Source organism: Panthera onca, chromosome A1 (genome assembly GCF_046562875.1).
Source record: "Panthera onca isolate mPanOnc1 chromosome A1, mPanOnc1 haplotype 2, whole genome shotgun sequence".
Lineage (NCBI taxonomy): Eukaryota > Metazoa > Chordata > Mammalia > Carnivora > Felidae > Panthera > Panthera onca.
In genome coordinates, this window is record NC_138339.1 from 215,324,437 (window position 1) to 215,340,536 (window position 16,100).

The 16,100-nt window shown below is 43.4% G+C and overlaps 1 protein-coding gene and 1 pseudogene across 3 annotated transcripts in view; one reads left to right on the forward strand and one right to left on the reverse strand.

Moving 5' to 3' along the window:
* Positions 1–2,243: 2,243 nt before the first annotated feature.
* Positions 2,244–2,709, reverse strand: LOC132682062 (large ribosomal subunit protein eL31 pseudogene; annotated as a pseudogene).
* An 11,413-nt stretch (positions 2,710–14,122) lies between these two features.
* COG3 (component of oligomeric golgi complex 3) overlaps positions 14,123–16,100 on the forward strand; it is a 71,351-nt gene continuing 69,373 nt past the window's right edge. The window contains exon 1 of one of the 3 annotated variants that reach the window (XM_078433468.1): positions 14,123–14,930. In XM_078433468.1, coding sequence (XP_078289594.1) covers positions 14,757–14,930 — 174 coding nt within the window. In that variant the 5' untranslated portion in view covers positions 14,123–14,756. The remainder of the gene's footprint in view (positions 14,931–16,100) is intronic. The other 2 variants (XM_060637149.2, XM_060637148.2) reach the window with 2 other exon arrangements.

Genomic DNA, 16,100 nt, shown 5'->3' on the forward strand with positions numbered 1-16,100 from the left:
GGGTCTAACTTCATCCTTTTGCATGTGGACATCTACTTTTCCTGACACCATTTCTTAAGAAGACTGCCTTTTCCCTGTTGAATGATCTTAGCACCCTTGTCAAAAATCATTGGAACATAATGTGTGAGGATTTATTTCTGAGCTTTCCGTTTCATTGGTCTGTTTATTTTTATGTCAATACACGCTGTTTTGATTACTGTAGCTTTGTAGTTGGATTTGAAATCAAGAAGTGTCAATCCTCCAGTTTCGTCCTTTTTTGAGATTTTTCTGGCTCTTTGGAGTCTTGATATTCCATGTGAATCTTAGGATGAGGTTTTCTATTTCTGCAAAAACTGTTGGGATTTTGATAGGGATTGCATTGACTCTTAGATTGCTTTGGGCAGTATTGACATTTTAACAGTATTAAATCTTCTAATCCATGAACGTGGGATATGTTTCCATTTATTTATGTCTCCTTTAATTTCTTTCGGCAGTGTTTTGTAGTTGTACAGGTCTTTCACCTCCTTGGTTAAATTAATGCCCAAGTATTTTATTCTTTTGGATGCTATTGTAAATGGAATTGTTTTTATAATTTCCTTTGCAGGTTGTTCATTGTTCCTGTGAATGCAACTGATTTTTGTGTGTTGGCTTTGTATCCTGCTGCTTTTCTGATTCATTTATTAGTTCTAATAGTTTTTTTTGTTGTTGTTTTTTGTTTTTGGTCTGTGCATGTGGGACCTTTAGGGTTTTTTTATATCATCTGCAAACGGAGATAATTTTACTTTTTCCTTTCCAGTTTGGATACCTTTTATTTCTTTTTGTGTCCTAATTGCTCTGGCTAGAACTTTGAGTACTGTGTTGAACAGAAGTGGTGAAAGTGGGCCTTCTTGCCTTGTTCCTCATCTTAGAGGAAAAGCTTTCAGTTTTTTGCCACTGAGTATGATAGTCTTTGTGGCATTTTTATATACGGCTTTTATTACTTTGAGGAAGTAGGAAACTATTACTAGTTTGTTGGGTGTTTTTATCATAAAAGGTGTCGAATTTTGTCAAATCCTTTCTCTGCATCAATTGAGATGATCATTTTTTTCCCCCTTCATTCTGTTGATGTGGCATATTATATCAATCAGTTTTTGTATATCAAACCATCCTTGCATTACAGGAATCGATTCTCCTTGGTCATAATGTATAATCCTTTTACTCTGCTGCTGAATTCAGTACTAATATTTTGAAGATTTTATCAATGTTCATAGTGGCTATTGATAAGTAATTTTCTATTCTTGTAATGTCTGACTTTGGCATCAGGGTAATGTTGGCCTCATAGAATGAGTTAGGAAGTGTTTCCTCTTCTTCAATGTTCTGGAAAAGTTTGAGGATTGGTAAATACGTGGTAGAATTCACCAGTGAAACCATGAGACCCAGGGCTTTTCTTTTTAGGAGATTTTTTTTTGATTACTGACTCAATCTCCTTACTAGTTATAGGTCTGTTCAGATTTTTCTGTGATTTAGTCTTGGTACATTTTTGTTCCTGGGAGTTTGTCTATTTCATCTATATTATTTAATTTGTTGGCGTACAGTTGTTCATAGTATTCTCTTATAATTCTTTTTGTTTCTGTAGAATCAGTAATGGCCTCACTTTTTGATTTTAGTAACTTTAGTCTTTCTTCTTAGTCTATCTAGCTAAATTTCATTAATGTTTTCAAAGAAGCAACTTTTGGTTTCATTGGTTTTCTCTATTGTTTTTCTAATCTCTTTCATTTATCTCTGCTCTAGTCTTTATTTTTATTACTTTTTTAAATGTTTATTTTTGAGAGAGAGAGAGAGAGAGAGAGAGAGAGAGAGAGAGAGAGAATGTGAGTGGGGGAGGGCCAGAGAAAGAGGGAGACACACAATCCAAAGCAGGCTCCGGGCTCTGAGCTGTCAGCACAGAGCCTGACACAGGGCTCAAACCCACAAACTGTGAGATCATGACCTGAGCCGAAGTCAAACTCTTAACTGACTGAGCCACCCAGGTGCCCCTGCTCTAGTCTTTATTATCTCTTTCTTTCTGCTACCTTTGAGTTGAGTTCTTTCTTCTTTTTCTAGTTCTGTAAGTTGTAAAGTTAGGTTGTTGTAGATTTAAAATTTTTCTTGTTTTTAAATGTGTTTGTAGCTATAAATTTCCCCCATTGTACCACTTTCACTGTGTCCTATGTGTTTTTCCCAGTTGTATTTTCATTTTTGCCTCCAAATATTTCTAATTTCCCTTCTTTTTTTTTTTTTTTTTGCTTTTGCAGTTTTATACCTTTATTTGACAGCCAGCAATTAGTTCTCATCCACATTAACAGTCTGTAGACTTTTGAATGTGGTGACAGGTACATAGGTAACCAACGTACAGAGCTTGTTTGGTGAATCCTCATCCTTGTTACGTTTTCTGGACAGCTGCACATGGATACGGTATGGAACATTCCTTATCCCTTTGGCCCAGACAGCTTTGTTGAGCCCGGTGTCAATGCACACATCTGGGGTTCCCATCTCCTTCATAGCAAATTTCCGGATCTCTTTGAGTGCCCGAGGGGCACACTTCTTGAAACCCCCTCCACGGATGCGCTTGTGAATGTTGATGGTGTATTCGCTGGTCGCTACCTCGCTGATGGCAGAACGGCCCTTCTTCTTCTCGCCACCCTTCTTTGCCGGAGCCATCCTGCCAGGCCCGGGTCAGAAAGCTCTAATTTCCCTTCTGATTTCTTTGATCCATTAGTGGCTTAAAAGTGTGGTGTTCAGTTTTTTTTTTTTTAAGTTTATTTATTTTGAGGGAGAGAGAGAGTGTGTGAGTGGAGGGGGCAGAGAGAGAGGGAGAGGGAGAATCCCGAGCAGGCTCTGTGCTGTCAGTGTGGAGCCTGAGGCAGGGCTCCATCTCACAAACTGAGATCACGACCTAAGCTGAAATCAAGAATCGGATGCTTCCAGGTGCCCTGTATTGTTTAATTTCTATAATTTTGTGAATTTTTCAGTTTTGTCGTTGGTTTCTTTTTCTTTTTTTCTTTTTAAAGACTCTAAGTTCTCTCTACACCCGGTGTGGGGCTTGAACTCACAACCCCGAGATCGAGAGTTCCGCACTCCACCGACTGCACCAGCCAGGCTTCCCTTGTTATTGGTTTCAAATTTCATCCCACTGTGGCCAGAGAAGAGCTTTGTATGACATTTAGTTTTCTAAATCTACTGAGACTTAATTTGTAATTCAACATATGGTTATCCTGGAAAATGTTGTTTCAAGCGCACTTAAAAAGAATGTGTATTCTCTTGTTGGGTAGAGTGTTCTATATATGCCTGTTAGCTCTAGTTGGTTTATTGTGTTAAGACCTTATTTCCTTGGGGTGCCTGGGTGCTTCAGTCAGTTAAGCAGCCGACTTAGGTTTAGATCAGGTCATGATCTCATGGTTCCTGAGGTCGAGCCCTATTTCAGGCTCTGTGCTGACAGTGCGGAGCCTGCTTGGGATTGTCTCTCTCCTTCTCTTTGCCTCTCTCTGGTGCACGTGCCTGCTTTCTCTCAAAATAAATAAATAAACTTAAAAAAAAAAAAAAGACCTTTATTTCCTTATTTATTTTCTGTTCGATTGTCTTATCCATTATTGTAAATGGGATATTGAAGTCTCCAACTTCCAATTACTGTTGCAGAACTTTCTATCTCTCCCTTCAATTCTGTCAGTTTTTGCTTCAACAATTTTGATGATTTGTCATTAGGTGTGTAAATGTTTGTAATTGTTATATATCATCTTACCTTATTAAACCTTTTATTAATATATAACATCTGTCTTTTTCTCTTATAAGCCCTTTCGACTATTTTGTCTGATGTTAATATAGCCCACTTGCTCTCTTTGGTTACTATTTGTATGGAATATCTTCTTCCTTTTACTTTCTTTTTTCTTTTCCTTTTACTTTCAGCCTGTTTGGTCTTTGGATCTCAAGTGAGTCTCTTGTATACAGCATATATTTGGATCTTGTATTTTAAATCCATTCTTCCAATCTTTGTCTTTTGAGTAACAGTTTAATCCATTTACATTTAAAGTAATTATTAATAAGGAAGGACTTCTGTCATTATGTTATTTGTTTTCTTTATGCCTCATAATTTTTTGTCCCTCATTTCCTGCATTACTGTCTTCTTTTGTGTTTACTTGACTCCTTGTAGTAATATATTCAAATTCTTTTCTCATTTCCTTTTATGTATATTCTATAGAAATATTCTTTGTGGTTACCATGGAGATTGCATTTAACAGGCTAAAATTATAACACTTTAATTTGAATTTATACTAGCTTAACTTCAATAATGTACAAAAACTCTATCTACTTCTTTACAACTCTGTCCCCAGCCCTTTGGTTGTTGATATCACAAATTACTTTATACATTGTGGGTCTAAAACAAACCAGCGCTTTTAAAAAATGCATTAGTCTCTTAAATCATGTACAAAATAAGATAATGGAGTTATAAGCCAAGGTCACAGTAATGCCAGCTCTTACACTAATAATTTAAAATTTTTTCTTTAAGGAACAGCTGGGTGGCTCAGTCGATTGAGTGTCCGACTCTTGATCTCGGCTCAAGTCGTGATCTCATGGTTTGTGAGATCGAGCCCCCGGTCAGGCTCCATGCTGATGGCACAGAGCCGGCCTGGGATTCTCTCTCTTCCCCTCTCTCTCTGCCCCTCCTGCACTCATGTGCTGTGTCTCTCTCTCTCTCAAGTAAATAAAAAATTTTAAGAACACAAAATTTTTCTTTAAATAATAATACTAACTTTTTATTACTCATGTACTTACCTTTGTTGAGATCTTTATTTTTCCAAATGGTTTTGAGTTACTGGCTAGTGTCCTTTCATTCCACCTTGTAGGATTCTCTTAGGCACTTATTTTAGGGCAGGTGTAGTTGTCATGACTTCCCCAGCTTTTATCTGGGAATATCCTCATTTATTCCTCACTGGGAGGACAACTAGTGTGATATCATAGTTGAATACCGTATACCATACTCTACCGGTAGAAATCAGTGTTTTTCCTTAGAGCATAAGAAAGAAGGATTAAAGACAAGTTAATCTTGACAAGGTTGATTTGTCTTTCATTCTCAACAATTAAAGTAATAACTCTGAGCTACCCTGATATTTATCTAGTGGGTGATGGTACAAAGAGTATTCTTTGTAAAAATAAATCATTTTCGGTAATACATGTAGACAGGACAAAGTTCAAAAGATACCAGAAGTTATGCAAAAAAGTCCTCTTGCCCTGTGCTCCCCACCCCCTATCATTTTTTTTTTTTTTTTTATCTGCAGAGGCAACTGGTTACCTTTGTGCGTGTGCGTGTGTATCCTTCCAGAGGAATGTATTATTTTCTTTTTTTTTTTAATGTTTATTTTTGACAGAGAGAGAGACAATCTCCTGCAGCCCTGATTATCTTCCATTGTTTGTGGGCCTCCACGCAAAGATTGTAAAAAATTCTTCCCCTGACCGTGTCTCCCGAGGAGGGCCCTGAAAATACTCCCTTCCCTTCAGCGGGGTATTACGAGATGTGCTGATGGGAGCAGTCACTTCCTTTAGAAACTTCGCGGTGGGTGTCCTCTGCAGGCTGAGAATGGCAATGAGAAGTGCTGCCACGTAAGTGGATTCCGAGTTAAGAGGCCAAGTGACAGCGTTTAACACCAGGGACACTAGGCGTGATTCCTGCAGATGGCAACAGGTCCACAGTGGCCAGTAGAACGCTTTGACTTGTGAGGATCTCTGATGCCGTCCTACGAACGGAATAGGTGGTCAGCCCGCTAAAACGTAATTTGATTTACGTAATCGGAAATTGTCAGGTCAGCAGAGATCTGATTTGGGCCTCTATAGTAGAGTCCTGGCCTCTCGCCCAGTTCGGAGATCTCAGCTCCATCGCAGACCTGGAGCCCTTTGACACGGCTGAGCCCTTTGACACTGAGCCACCCTGGCGCCTCCCCCCACCAAACATCTTTTTTTTTTTTTTTTTAACGGTGGGAGGAAATGGAAAAATCCGAGAGTACTCCCGAGCTGCAGTGGTGTTAGACAGTGGGGCAGAAATACCTGCAAAATCCCGGAGGCAGCTTCAGAGACTCCTCACAGCGACCCAGCGCGGTGCAGGGAGCAACCAGATGTTCTGTGTCCAAGAGTGATGGAAGATATTGTGGAGCTGTGGTTGGGCCTGGAGAGGGTCTGGCAGTTGGGGGACGGCTCCAAGTAACTAGGGACCCTCAGTGCTCAGCTGTCATGTCTTTCCCAGGGTGGGCTTCTCTGGCTGAGGCCCAGCTTGCCATCATACGCTGCTGTGGCACCCTGGACTTGCCCTTCTTAAAGGATAATATTCAGAGAAAGGTAACATCATGTCTCTTAGGCAGAAATAAATTAATGAAATGGAAGGAGTACCCCAGACAGGGAAAGAAACACTATATAAAAAAGAACCAGGAAGATTATAAAAAAGGACCAGAGATTAAAAAAATGATAGTATTAAAACAAATTTTTTTTTAATGTTTATTCATTTTTTAAGAGAGAGAGAGAGTGTGAGGGGCGGAGAGAGAAGGAGACACAGAATCCAAAGCAGGCTCCAGGCTCTGAGCTGTCAGCCCAGAGCCCGATGCGGGGCTCGAACCCACAAACGATGAGATCGTGACCTGAGCTGAAGTCGGACGCCCAACCGACTGAGCCACCCAGGCGCCCCTATGTAACTTTGATTTTATTGCTTTAAACTTTTATTGCGACGTAACTTTGTATTTTGATGTAAACATATAAAGCTCATGGCAAGTTTTTTCTTAGACACACTTAAGCAACATCTTACAACTATTTGCGTCAATGGTGGGAATCTGAATTTTTCTTAAAGGGCTTTGTACGTCTCTCGACTTGGAGGAGCTCTGAGGTGGTATGAAAAGCATCAGCCGCAGAAGGCAGGTTGTCTGAGTTCTAGCTGTAGCGTTGACGTTCACCACCTGTAGGACCTTGGGCTGGTCACCTCACCTCTGTATACCCGTTTGCTCCTCTGTGGAATGGAGGGGTTTGAGCATGTGGCCTTTAGATTCTCTGCCAGCTCTAAATTCTCTTCTTTAGGAGGTCAAGGCCCTCGTTTGGGAATGCAGCCAAGTAATGGTTTGCGCGGTTTGTACTCTGAGAATGAAGGCTGAAGTCACTGTGACTTTATCAAAACTGCTGAGATCACCAGGAGGCTGAGTGAAAAGGCCCCCATAACTGTTGTGGGCTCAGATGCAAGGCACACACTTTGGATCACTGTGATGTATGACAATGATTCCTTATGGGGGCGGGGTGGGGGTGGTCATCAAAATCAGGGCTTCTCAATCCAGTGACCTTCCCTCTCTGGAGCCCCAGGCCACTTGAGAACCAGGTTGAAATAGATATCCCGCCCCCCCCCCCCCCTTGGGACTGCATCAAATCTCTCTGGGGTGTGGCACAGAAAAATGGTTGGAAAGCAGCTGAGGAAGTTATCCTTGGAATGTGCTCAATGCATTGCTGGAAGATGCTCACAGGCGGAAGTACAGCTGTGACCCAAGTCTTGGAGGCTCTGGAAGATCAGCCTGGAGAATTCCAGAGGGATTGAAATCTAAACAACTTGAAATTTTCTCCTCCCTCTCCCTTTCAGAGGCTCAACTTGCCCATATTCACTTGCAGAAGAGATCCAGGGTCCACCCTTTGGTGGTCGGGCTGTGGGGCGTGGTGGGGGCACAGACGCGAGGACAGGCAAAAAGCTGGACCGCAGACCCTGGGGTAAGCCTCGCAGCGATGAGTGGTGGGTCTCAAGCGACAACTGTGGAATAAATGAAGAGACCCCGAGACTATGTTCTCCAGCGGGGAGCTGGGCCGTGACCGCTTGCAATCCGCCAAGAGTGGACAGGAGTCCCCAAGCAGCCCATTACCGATGCGCCGCCGGGGCTGTCTCCGCGCTTCTCACACAGACGTGGGCGGGGTTGCCCTGGGCCAGAGACCCAGCCTTGGTCCGGGGACAGCCTGGGCTCCTCCCGCCTGTGCCTGTGGCGGGTGTAGGGGTGAGCGGGCCTGGCGCTTGAGCACGGGCCCCGCGGAGCAGCCGCCGCCACCTGGGGGCGCCGCTGAGCGCAGCGGCCACAACGTACCAGAACCACTAACTCCCAGAGGGTAGAATTGGGGCTGAGAGGCCAAGGGAAGGGAAGCGGGGACCCAGGACCGCGGAACCAGCAGCATCCCTGGACTTGATGGCCACAGCTCTTCTCTAGTAAGCTCACATCCCAGTAAGGGAGTATAAATACATATATAAAAAGTGAAAAAAAAAATGTTTTTTCTTCTCCTTCCTTTGCTTGGGGTTGCCAGTTGTATTGAACAAAATGCCAGTCACACGTAATGAAATTTTCAGATGAAAATTTAAAAATACAGGATATAGGGGCGCCTGGGTGGCTCAGTCTGTTGAGCCTCTGACTCTTGATTTCTGCTGGGGTCATGATCTGAGGGTGGAGGGAACGAGCCCCATGTGGGGCTCTGCACTGATCTGGGAGCCTGCTTAAGATTCATTCTCTCTCCCTGTCCCTGTCCCTGTCCCTCTCCGTCTCCGCCTCTCCTCTGCCACTCATACACTCTCTCTAAAATAATTTTTTTGAAATAAAGGATGTAGATTAGGCTGGTTGAGTATCTGCATGTTATGCCATGATGTAATCATTAAAGGTATGTAATTTGAAAAAGAAGAGACGTGTTTTTGCTTTTTTTGTTGTTTTGGTTTTATTCACACACACAAAAGTTCACAGGCGAGGCCGTTAGTTTTAAAACTGGGAGCTCCACACCCTGTCTCGTTAGTTTTAAAACTGGGAGCTCCACACCCTGTCTCGACCCACAACAGTCCCTCAGAGATCACCAAGACCTCCCCTCCCCACCATCCCTGCTGATGGGAGCAAGGAGGGGACCTGCTTTGTGTCGGGGGAGGAGGGCCCCGTTTCAGACCTCCTGCCAGGGCTCCGTTATATTAGATTTCCCACTGGTATGTGCTAACAATTTCCATGCTGTGCACATACAACCGCTCTGGTCCCTGGCGGTGGAAATGCCAGCTGAGTGAGTGCTGTAGGCGGAATTAACGCGAGCAGAGGTTCAAGTCCACGTTCACGGGCACTCGGCGGAGGTGGGTTTCTAGCACTTGGTCAGTCCCCTGAAGTCCTGTGCCTCCAGTTTCTTTCTTTCCTTGCCAGATCCCCCGTCTGCCCCTCGGTTCCCAGGCTGCTGTGACGTCCACGCCCATGGTCTTCATGTCAGAAGGCAGTCGTAAGTCTCTTTCCCTCCACCCTTTCCTGAAAGGCTTCTCAAACCACCGGGACACGCGTCTTTTAATGTCCAGCAAGTGAACTTTTCAGTTTCTCTATGGCAACTCTGCAAAAGCATTTGCACACATCATGGATTAAAACCATCCCCCAGAACACGAATTAGGTAGCATAAAATGAGGCCGCCGCAGAGTGGAAGACACGCATTGCCTGATGTACTTGACTCGGGCTGGAGCGGCTGAAAGCTCCCCGCTGCAGGTGACTGCGTGTGTCCTCTGGCCCAGGCCTGCCCTCTTGCGCACCAACGAGGCGACCCTCGGAAGCGCAGGGACTATCTGTGTGATTTGGGCGGGTGTGAACAGGCCGCTTGGTGGCGTATTGCTATAAACACGTACGTTTTGTTTTAGGAAATTGAGATCTGGACTCAGAGCTAGTGACCAGCAGAGCCGGAAACTAGAATTCCCTTAGTCTCATCCCCAACCTATGTTCATTCTTTAACAGTTCTTTTTCAACAAGCAATCTTGAAATAACGAAGCCCTTGTCCTCCACCCTCCTCTCCACCCTTCTACCTGCTCTGCCAGACCAACTCCTAGGGACGACAACTAATAACGATTTGCTGCTTATCTTTTCAGACCTTTTTTTTTTTTTTTTTTCTGTGTGTGCATGTAATTTTTTAGCTAAATATGGGATCCTGTTCAGATTGTTCAGCAGCTTGCTGGCTTTCTTAATTCCACAAAAGATGATGAACCTTCGTCCATGTCGTTACTCACAGATCTGCTTCATTCTCCCTTGCCCCAATTCTGCTGTGGTATAACGAGTACACCGCGTGTACAACACGTGTTGAAAATGTACAATTTGATCGGTTCTCACATACGTGTATAGTTGTGAGACCACCACCACAACAGAGATGGAACATTTAATAGATGACAAGATAACATTTGATAAAACCAGGACATTTCCATCACTTTCAAAAGTTCCCTCATGCCCCTAGGTAATCCGTAGGTTGCATAGAAGCAGAATTGATAAAATACTTCATTTTATATATATAAATAATATATAAATATTATATAAATATTTATATAATGTTTATATAATATTTATATAAATATTATATAAATATATAAATTATATAAATAATAAATAAATAAACATGACTATATATATATATATATATAGTCATGTTTATTTATTTATTGACACAGAGAGACAGAGAGCAGGGGAGGGGCAGAGAAAGAGAGGGAGAGAGAGAAAGAATGCCAAGCAGGCTCTGCGCTGGTAGTGTGGGTTGGGCCCCATCTTGTGTTCCATTTGCTTATCTCTATAAATGAAAAGAATAACTCCTCTGCTGCCTTACTCATAGGATTTCAATCAAGAGATCGAAAGTGAAATATGAATAACACAAAATGTCGTCTGTTGTGATATGGGGACCTTGATCGTTTGGGCATGAAACTCCTCTGACCTCATCTTTGTCCTTTTCTTGAGATAGTCTATGCAATCCTGTCTTCTTATTGTCTCTCGTATACACACACACACACACACACACACACACACACACCCAGAATACATATGTGTATCTTATATGTATATATGTATGGGTATATACAATATGAGCTTTTTTTATATCAATTTCATTGATTTTATGGAAACAATTAGAAATTCTTAAATGCATTGGAAGAATTATAGTAGAAAATTAAATCTGCAATTTTATTTGTCCTGTTGGTTAGTGCTTCTGGGGATAAGCTAATCTGCTGTTTTTCTAGCAGAAAATAGGAAGTAACTTGACTTGTAATATGAGAGTAATAGTGGATTCATGGGGTTCCTGGGTGGCTCAGTTGGTTAAGCGTCTGACTCTTTGTCTCAGGTCATGAGTTCACGGTTCATGAGATTGAGCCCTGGAACTCTCTCTTTTCTCTCTCTGCCCCTCCTTTCTCCCTCTCTCTCTCTCTCTCTCACACACACACACACACACACACACACACACATTCTCTCAAAATAAATTGGCATTGGCATTTTTAAAAAGGCTGATTCCGGGGCGCCTGGGTGGCGCAGTCGGTTAAGCGTCCGACTTCAGCCAGGTCACGATCTCACGGTCTGTGAGTTCGAGCCCCGCGTCAGGCTCTGGGCTGATGGCTCGGAGCCTGGAGCCTGTTTCCGATTCTGTGTCTCCCTCTCCCTCTGCCCCTCCCCCGTTCATGCTCTGTCTCTCTCTGTCCCAAAAATAAAAACGTTGGAAAAAAAAAAAAAAAAAAAAAAGGCTGATTCCTTTTAGGAACTTGTAATTTTTTTGGAGGGGGGACTAGACAATATTTGTCCATACAGAAACGAGCATTACAGTCTGAAGCAGAAGGATTCAGTATATTGTATACCACATTTCTAGTAGAGTTTGAACAACCATTGCATTATTTAAATGTATATATTTCTATGCTAGTGCTCTGCAAAATTAAAACACTGAGCGAAGACTGCTGTTACTCTATTTTCTTGCTCTTGTCTCCCACCCTTGCAGAGCCAGCTGGTGACTGCTGGATCTTCCAGGCACTGCTTTTTTAGCTCTCTCAATTCTTCAGTTTAAGAATAGACCAGGCATTATTATGCTGCATATCTATTTTCCTCTCCCCACATTTGATCTCACAGCAGCTGATGAAACATTCAGCCTTGGCTCAAATCTTTTCCATGGGCACCATGACCTGCATTGCATCCCTTTAAGTTAGTTTGAAGCTTCAGAATTCCCTGGGTGAAATTAGAAACTGGAGCGCACCGTTGGAAGGCAATGAGAGACCGAAGAAGGTGGCAGGCCATTCTTGATTGGCAGGTGGCAGGTTTTTTTTTTTTTTTTAATTTTTTTTTAACGTTTATTTATTTTGAGACAGAGAGAGACAGAGCATGAACGGGGGAGGGTCAGAGAGAGAGGGAGACACAGAATCTGAAACAGGCTCCAGGCTCTGAGCCATCAGCCCAGAGCCCCACGCGGGGCTCGAACTCACGGACCGTGAGATCGTGACCTGAGCTGAAGTCGGACGCTTAACCGACTGAGCCACCCAGGCGCCCCAGCAGGTGGCAGGTTTAATAAGCAAGGGAAGGCTTATTAAAGAGGTCATCTGGGAGACAAGTAGATCTTTGCACCCGCCTGCCAGAATCTTAAAAGTTTATATAGAAGCCTACATTGGGTTCAGTCATGTATTCAGTCCAGATGGTCTCAACACATATTGCTCTCTCAAGGCCATGTCCTTGAAAACAGCGTCCACTGTGTGAACGGTGGACAAAAGGTACATTCCAAGAAGAGGCGAGGAGCCTCTGATTGCCAGAGTCCAGTTCTCAGGTCAGTTGTGGTCATGTCTTCTCAATGACCTCCTCTCACACTTTAGTATTATGAATCACCACTTACTAAACGTATTTTAAAGAATTAAACATAATTGTTAGGAAGTAGAGTGATCGTGGATTTAGGAAAATCTGCAATAGGAACACATTTGGGAGAGGGGCACTTGGGTAGCTCAGTTGGTTGACCGTCTGACTCTTAGTTTCTGCTCAGGTCATGATCCCAGAGTTGTGGGATCAAGCCCCATGTTGGGCTCCACAATGAGCGTGGAGCCTGCTTGAGATTCTCTCTCTCTCTCTCTCTCTCTCTCTCTCTCTCTGTGGCCCAGCCCCACTCACTTTCTCTCTCTAAAATAAAAAAATAAACATTAAAAAAAGAACTTGGGAGAAAAAAATGTTTGTATTTGGATGAATATAAAAGGATGATGTTTGGTGAAAAATTGACATCACAAAACTCAACAGAACCGTATTTCTGAAATTTCTGGAACTAGAGATCAGTCTGGATAGAAGACAAAGTGTGTTTCAGATACTTCAACAAGAAGATCAACCTGTCTCAACATATCTACAAGATGACTTTCTTTAGGAAATAGTGGTGGAATGGTTTGATGGGGAAACAGTGATTAAAAAAAAAAAAAAAGAAGAGAAAAAAACATAATTAGTAATTCCAACCAGCTTCGTTTATGTAGATTCGTGTTTTCTACAACATGAGAGTTTTAACTCTTGACTTTGAGAGAATTTTAGATGTCAGAAATGTTGCAAAAGTAGTACAGAGTTCAGGTGTGCCTTTCATTCAGCTTCCCCCAATGTTATCATCTTACATAACCACATACAATAATCAAAACTGGGAAATTAACATTGGTGCAGTACTATTACCTAAATTATAGACATTATTAAAATATCTATATTTTGTTCTACAGTTTTCCCTTTTTCTGTCCCAGGATCGAATCCAAATTCCTACACTGTATCCAGCTGCCATGGCTCCCTCATCTCCTTCAATGTGTAACATTCCCTTGGTTTTTTCCTTGTCTTTTATGACATTAACACCTTTGACGAATACTGTTAAACTGCTTTGCAGGTTATCCCTCATTTTTAGTTTATCTGATGTTTTTTCATGATTAGAATGTAGTTTTGCATTTTTGGAAAGGATTCACGGTGATGATGTTGACTTCCGTGGCTTGCTTAAGGTAATACTTGCCAGGTTTTTCCACTGTAAAGTTAATATCCCTCCCCCCATTGCTATTAATAAATATCTTGCGGAGATCATTTGATACAATACAATTTGTTTCTCCTCAAAGTTTCACGCATTAATTTTAGAATCCATTCTTAGATCTTGCCTGCCAATTATTACTGTTTTCCCTCATTCTACATTTATTGATTGGAATTCCTCTGTAGAGTTATCACTTCTCCCCTGCTTATTTATTCAATCATTTATTTATCAATATGGACTCACAGATATTTATTTTATTCTATAAGTTATAGAATATATAACTTTTATTTTACATATATGTAATACCATAATTGTTCTGTTGCTCAAAAACTACATGATTTAAGTGACAGAATAGTATTTCAATTACATGTCTGTGCCATGAATTAATCCAGTTCTTCAATGTTGGGCATTTAGGTTGTTTCCAGTTATCTAGTATTATTAATGGTGTTTGATATTCAGAAATCTTTTGAATTCTTATGTGTTTTCTGAAGTTGGCTTTCTTGCTGGATGTTGGAAACTTTTATACTGTGATCGTGATCTAGGCGGTGGAAGCTGTCACATGTCTCCACGGAAATCAGAGACCGCATACCCCACCCAGACTACTCGGCAGTGAGCAGAAGCAGTGAGTAGATCCGGGAGCCCAGGAGGACCTCTGCCGGCAGGGTCACGTAGCTCAATTGTCAATAACCTGAACACACATTACAATAAAGTTATTGAAGGTGAGGAAGAGACTTCCGGTAGGGGCACATCTATTTCCGTCAGGGCCCACATTCTTCTCCCTCTACGCCTTCCCAACCGGAAATATTTGTACCCCGTTTAGAGCCACGTCTGTCCTGGTCTCGGTCCCGCCCACACACACTGTAGAAGCACTTCCGGAGTCGGGGTATTCCGCTCCGCCCCGCCGCCGGTGCCTTGCTGGAAGCCCCGGCTCCCCCGGAAGTGGCCAGGGCCTGTCTGTCGGGGTCCCCTCCACCCCGCTGCTGTTGAGGGCCGCAGGGGCGGCGGCGATGGCGGAGGCGGCGCTCTTGCTGCCGCCTGAGGCGGCGGCAGAGCGGGACGCTCGGGAGAAGCTGGCTCTCTGGGATCGGAGACCCGACACGACGGCGCCGCTGACCGACAGGCAGACGGACTCGGTGTTGGAGCTGAAGGCGGCGGTGGAGAACCTGCCTGTGCCGGCCGAGGTGAGGTGACGGGCTGGGACTGGGCTGGGGCGGCGACAAAGCGAGCTGGGATGCTTCTTCGGCGTGCCGGTGGGCCCCGGCCTTGCAGACTCTTGCCCGCGGTCTCTTCTCCCTCCTCCCCGGCCACGGTGGCGGCTCCGGTGGGAGAGGCGCCTCACCCTCCCGGGCTGTCAGGCCTGGCTCTGCCGGCGACCGCCAACTCTACTCTCGCACGGGGACGACTGCGGGGGCGTCCAGTGGCTGGTGTTGGCGGGCACCCAGCCCTCCGCCTGCGGTGTGGGACGGTTGGCTGGGAGCCTTGCCGTGGGCGTCTTGCCCCAGGTATCCGTGCTGTCAGCTGAGGCATAATCCTGCTGCCCACCATCTCCCGGGAGAGGGCACCGACCCCCGAAGTGCTTTGCTTCAGGACAACCTCCTTATTAGTATTCATTTACCGCCTTAATGAATAACCCAGCTTCCTTTTTTCCATGGGGCACTTGGAGAGACAAAAACTTGATCCCGAGTGAGGGTTTCATTCAGCGCACACAGAGCAATGAGCTCTCCATCAAGTGCAGATTATGGGAGATCGATTTATCTGACCTATAGCCGAGCAATAGAAGAGAATTTTCTTTGAAAGCTGGGTCAGTACATTATTAGGTAATGCTGGCTTTCGGTGGTGTCAGTGTTTTTAATCCTAGTTATTATTGGGTTGTTATGCATGTTATCGCTTGTGTAATTCAGTTCAAGTAGTTACAGTATCAAAAAGAACACCTTATGAATTGTCAGATGGACAGACTTTTTTCTGGTTTGAGGGCCAGGTTTAGGATTATTGTTTTATTAATAATGATTTTTTTTTTTTTTTTAACGTTGGAAGCAGTCATTTTACAGGATTTGGGATTGTGTCCAAAGGTGGATTGTTTTTAGAGACTTAAACTATTTTTTTCTACCCTCAAGTTTTAGAGAGTAAGAACTTTGAAAGTTCACTTTCACTGTTAACGTCCTCTGCCATAAAATACAGGTGTTCTTTCTTGGGTTTCTCTGTTCACCTGTAGGATGCAATGTTGAAATAAACGAGGAAACAGGTGGAAATTTCTTTGACTTGGCTATCAAAGTCTTTCATGCTTTGGATAACAGAAGTTGTTTGCTCTATAAATGTTCCAGTCCGGTTATAGTTGATTTGGCCTGTTACAG